The sequence below is a fragment of the Dendrobium catenatum genome, unplaced genomic scaffold (assembly GCF_001605985.2).
Source record: "Dendrobium catenatum unplaced genomic scaffold, ASM160598v2 fragScaff_scaffold_574, whole genome shotgun sequence".
NCBI lineage: Eukaryota > Viridiplantae > Streptophyta > Magnoliopsida > Asparagales > Orchidaceae > Dendrobium > Dendrobium catenatum.
The window spans coordinates 892,365-898,364 of NW_021319036.1; the positions used below are offsets into that span (position 1 = coordinate 892,365).

At 34.5% G+C, this 6,000-nt stretch overlaps 1 protein-coding gene across 1 annotated transcript; it reads right to left on the reverse strand.

The window, feature by feature from the left end:
* Positions 1 to 466: 466 nt before the first annotated feature.
* Positions 467 to 3,009, reverse strand: LOC110097890. The gene is made up of 2 exons (XM_020824527.2): positions 2,551 to 3,009; positions 467 to 1,082 (listed from the first exon to the last, which is right to left on the reverse strand). The coding sequence occupies exons 1-2, from the start codon at positions 2,760 to 2,762 to the stop codon at positions 770 to 772; spliced, it is 525 nt and encodes a 174-aa protein (XP_020680186.1). The 5' UTR covers positions 2,763 to 3,009; the 3' UTR covers positions 467 to 769.
* Between the last annotated feature and the right edge of the window lie 2,991 nt (positions 3,010 to 6,000).

Consider the following 6,000-nt stretch of genomic DNA (forward strand, 5'->3'; position numbering starts at 1 on the left):
AAGAACTTCTTGTTAGGATTTAAAAAAAAAAAAATCTTTCATATTTGATCCTTAATGAGCTCAAATTCGATGATTTATTCTTTGTTTGGATCGGTTTTTTTTTTTTTTTGGCTTTATAAAGCAACTTTTTAATACAAAAATTTCGTAAATTAAAAAAATTTGTACTAACAAGCTGCTTCAGAAAGCAGTAAAAAAGCCGTTCCAAACGAAGTCTTAGACTTTATTTAAGACAACTTTAGGCCACTATTTTTTCTCTACTTTTAAGAGATTTTTATATTAAAAAATAATTTTACAAAGCAGTAAGAAAATCATCCGGAATAAAGCCTTAGTATAATAGCTCTATTGGTTTACACATCTAAGTTCTAATAGTGTTTACCACACAAAAATAAATTGCAATAGTCATCATATTACAAAATAAAGCCTTATTAGGTGGTAGAGAATATAAAGCACATTTTGAAGACCAATAAATCAGCAAAATTCAGAATCAAATACTATTGAAATTGAACTCAAATTTTTCTAACAAAAAAGTCTTAAAAGAAGTTTCTCAATGCCACCTGAACCTCCCTCTTATATACAAAAAATTTCAACAAGGAAACAATAAGACTCTGGTTTAGGCTTTCGTTTGGGATGGCTTTCTTATTGCTTCTTAAAGCAGATTTTTAGTACAAAAATTTTAATTATTGAACAAGAAAGCTGCTTTAAGAAGCAGCAACAAAGCCGTCCCAAACAAAGCCTTAGTTAACTTGGTTACAGGACTTCTAAAGCGAGTTTACTGGCGTTTGTTCACCGGAATGGGCGGACGGCGGCGACCGCAGCTAAGAAAGCCGCCACTGTTGCTTCTGGCAATGGAAGAAGCACAAGAAGCCATGGCTGGAGGGTTCTTCTTTGGAATGGTTTTGTTCTCAGATGATAAAGAAACAGACATTTCAGCCAAATCCAGATTTGTATAGCTCTTGCAGGACTTCATCTTTCTTGGGTAGATAACCTCTTTCTCCTTCTTGGGAAGATCTTCCAAAGAATTTACTTCTAAGAGGGATGTGAATGATTGAGACTTTCCCTGGTAGTATTTGGAGAGACCTTTCCTGCAAAGCCCAATAACAAAGGATTAAGGCTAGTAGGATTTTGTAAATCTAGAAAGAATTTAAATCTTGTAGAGTTCTAATAAATTGTTTGGCTATTTATTAGATGATTTAATATTTGTATAAATAAGAAAAATTATGGCTTTCACCAATAAATAGGTTGAAATGGGATTTATCAAAACAAGAAGATTTAAAACCTCCAAATTGCTAAATCTTGCTTAAATCATACTTAAGATAGGATACCAAACAGCCCTTTCATAAAACTCTCACTTCAAAATGCTAATTATTTATTAAAAATCAAGACCAAGTTTAATATTTCCTTAAATTTAGGGGCTGTTTGGTAGCACCGAGGATTTGATTTAAATAGGATTTAGTAAATCCGCTAAATCCGGATTATGGAAATCCTGAAGGGCCTAAATCCTGAAAACTGTTCGGTAACATTCATGATAAATCCTATTAAATCCTGTGTTACTGTTTGACTATAGAGCGGATTTTACAAGCAGACTCTTCCTCTGGAGCCAATGAATTTCGTAAATCCGACAAAAAATAGGATTTCGTAAATCCGGGATAAGGCGGAGTTTTCCATCTATGATAGCTTTCATTTGCTGTGAGATTTGGTTTTGTATTTTAGGCCGTTTGGCTTGATTTCGCTCAAATCCGCCTCAAATCCGGCCTAAATCCTGCTACCAAACAGCCCCTAAGAAAGCCATCCCAAACAAAGCCTTAAGCTCAAAGATTACAGCTTGGGAGGCAAATTTAAAACCCCATTACTGACTCTAACAAGCGTGAATGGCTTAGAAAGAAGAATCACCATGACAAATTACATAAATAGATGTTCAATGATTGGGATGTTTGATTCCTAAATACACAGACTTGCAGTTAGATTTAAAAAAATGGGGTCTTAATTTTGAAAATAATAAGATTTTAATGCATACATAGAACTAAAAAGAAAAATCGAGTGATCGAATTAGGGATAACTGATTCAGATATTGTATGCAACTCTTAATATAGATCTAGTAAAGGTTTAGCCTTCGGTTCAGTACTAAAGTTTAAAGCTTTAAACAAAGAGAAAGAAAGTCATTCAGGATAAATATTGAAAAACCAGACGATAAAATCTTCAGTTCTCATCTTCATCAAACGTTGCCTGCAATCACTTTATTCAGATGTATTTCCTAACTTCTGATTTCAAATAATCAATATCAAACAAAATAAAACATTTTAAATTTTCAAGAAAATAGCCTAAAACAAGGCAATTGATGACAGAAACAAGAACAAGATCCAAAGAGACTAAAGAAGCAATCTGAAGTGAAAAGCCCTTTTCCAGATGGAGATTAATTAAAAAAAAACCATTTCTTCGGCATGGTTGAATGTTTCTGAACACTTTATACCATACGATCCAAACAAAGTCAATAACTTTCAAGAAAATAAACAAAAATTTTCATAAATACAGCTGTAAAGAACAAATACATACTTCACAGGTAGCTGCTCGACGAGGTAGGAGAAATCGTAAAGTGGGTTGTCGGAATCGAAGCGAGATGAAGGCGATCTCTGTAGCTGGCTTCGGGGCGACGGTGCGGAATCCGATTCTCCGCCGGAATCGGTGTCCTCGCCGAGATCTTCTTCCTCCTCGGCCTGATATGAGGAGTACTTATCGTTGAACATCTTCTTCAATCCTTCGCCCATTAGAAATCCGAGTGAGTCGCAGAGGAGATGACCAAAGATGATAAGAGTCGCAGAGGAAGTTGGAAGTATAGATGTAACGCAATTTGGCTACCGAAAGCGGGTATTTATAGCGATCCGGAGGAAAGGATTGAAAGATTCTTAAGTCTGGAAGTTTGTCGTCTCTTTTTGACTAATTAAGGGATAAGGGATTCAAATTTTCGATTTGGCGATTAGGGTTTTTCTCTGGTGGGAAATTTGGGGCAGCCGACGGAGTAATGTATGCTTTGAAATTGGAAGTGGTCATGCTTGGTTCCAGCCCGGCAGACAATTTCTTTAAGAGTCGTGCTTTGTTACTTTAATGATTTCATTTATTTATTTTTTTATTTCTGTATTTATGGAGAAAGTTTGAGTGCCAAAAACGTAATTTTTGAGATAGTTTTGGTTATTCAATTAATATTATGGAGTTTTCAAATAACTTTTATGTGTTTGATTTTGCTTAATTTGGACTCACATCGAATCATTTATGTCATCGATGAGTTTGTCTCATCGGTTATCTTCTCCAAACTTGTAAAAAGACCACAACTCTCTAACTATTGCTGCCCAACTATCATTATTGGATCATCATAGTCCTACCACCACCACCACCATCAGATCATCGTCATCTAATCACTATTATCGTACAACTAATATGGCCAAACTACCACTGCATGACCATTATGACCAAATATTCATTGTTCGGCCATAATCGTTGAACTGCCACCAACCAAAACTATTATTGGAATATCATCACCCGATACAATCTTATAATCGCCATGATGCATTTATAGTTATTCAACCATCATTACTCTATTGTAATCTCTCTTCAACAATCATACAATTATAACATTAACAGATTATCGTCATCCACCATTACTCATAAAGTAAACACAAGTTATCGCCTGTAAAGTTGATGCACACTGTTGACACAAAAGATCCACACTCGACCACATTGTCTCCTGCCATAGACACAAACATCGATTTATTATGTCACCTATAATGTTGATGCATGCCATCAACATATTTGCCAATAACCTTCGACTTTGTCCATGTCATCGCCACTAACATCAACACATGTTATTGCCTATAAGAACAATGCACGTTGGCAACATACCAATATTGATGCACTCCATCTTCAATAAGGCTAATGCATGGTGTTGACACCAATGCCCAAGCTCACATACTCCATGGCCCACCACTGCTAACAAACATCGACACACACCATCAATTATTAGGTTGCTGCATGTTGTCGACACCAATGCTTATGCCTATCCATTTACTTTCATGTCATTGACAATAATATTGATGCATGTCATCATATATATGGCTAATGCATGCCATTAACATCAGTACTGATGGTCACTAACTTTATATCCCCTTATTGTCAAACAAAATTGATCATGCCATTGCCTATAAAGCTGATGCAATCCATCAAGTCTAACATTGATACCTACTAACTTTATTATCTAACGTCATTAACAGCATCCATGATCTATCAATTAAAAAAGTGATACTTGTCATTGACACCAATATCAATACCCACTGAGTTCATCACTTGCCATTTCTAACCAACATCAACACTTATAAGCTAGTGCAAACCATCAAGACTAATGCCGATGACCATGCACGTCGTGTCTCCTATAATGTTATCGCATGTCATGGCTTATAACATCAATAATTCCATTCAAAATAATTGAAAGTTTGAATTTCAAAGGTAGAGTTATGAAACCTAAAGAAAGTTTTCATGTGCATTTAATATAGCTTCGCCACCCTATGAATTGTTTTTCCTCCTTATGTGTAACGCTTATAACTACCATAAAAACTATAATGAAATCACATTAAAATGACATATAAATACAAAAGGAGTTTTTTTTTTCCTTTTCTAGAAAGCTCATTGGCCATCTCTTTATTCTCCATACATAAAATTTAAAATGTAAAAAACTATAATATAATTATATTTTAAAATTATTTCTTAAATATAGTTAGCTCGAGCTCAATCTCGCATCATCCATGAGCTCAATTGAGCTCGAATTCATGGCACTATAAACTTGACTCACGAACTCATCAACAAATCGAGTTCAAGCTTTTACTTGTGAGCCAACTCGGTTCACTTACACCCCTAACTAGCTCTCCCTTTCATCTGTTGGTTGACAGCTTCGACTATCAACTTATAGATCTTGGGTTCGAGTCTCGCACATATGATATGCGTGAATTTGTCTTAATTGATCTAAATATCTCAAAAAAAAAACTAACCCTAATTATAATTATTATTTAATCATGGTCAAAGTTAAATGCAAGGGAAATGGTGGGCTTGTGCGCATAGTTATCCACCGCATATTCTTTTTGCAGACAGGTGTGATGAGCTCTTATGGTGCGCCGCCCACGATTCCCGCCGAGCGAGTGGCTGAGCGACACGACACTGTACCAAAGATTAGATGTGAAGTTAATCTAATCCGTTTCAAATTGTTTGGATAATAATTAAAATAAACGGTCAAATTTAATGTTTAAATATCCAATTAAATTAAGATCTAGCTTAAATAAAATATTTAAAAATAATAATTAGTTTATTTTTTATTTGGATATATTTTTAATTATTTTTATGATAAGCTGTAGAAAAATGATCTTTTCAAATGAGATTTACTTTTTTATTTGCTTATGTATGTATGAAAGCTTCATTTAGATGAAAATGTCATTGGAGTTCGAGAGAGATTACTACGTGCGGAGATCGGACATAGACAACTGTTTGATTTTGTCTATGTGAAAAGTAATATAGCAGTGAACTGGCGCAGTGAACCTTATTATCTAAGCAAATTCACCATGCTAGTTTACTGCGTTTTTACTGTTCATAGAAACAAAATGGACGGTTCTCTGTATCTGTTCTCTGCACGTAATAATTTCTTGAAGTTAGAAGAGCGCATTAATTAATGTAAGCGGTTTTTTTGTATTGAGGTTTTGTTTGAGACAGCTTTCATGTTGCTTTTTAAAAGCAGTTTTTTAATATAAAATTTCTTGAACTAAAATTTTTGAAAGTTCTATTTTTTATGTATTATAATTTTCCGGTGATTTTGTTCATGGGTGATGGTTCTGAGGCTAAATTTTGGTCTTAGGCTTCGTTTGGGACAGCTTTTTTACTGATTCTTGAAGCGGCTTTTTAGTATACAATTTTTAATTTTTTACTAAAAAACTTGATACGCCATGCAAAAATTATCTTGATCGGGCACGC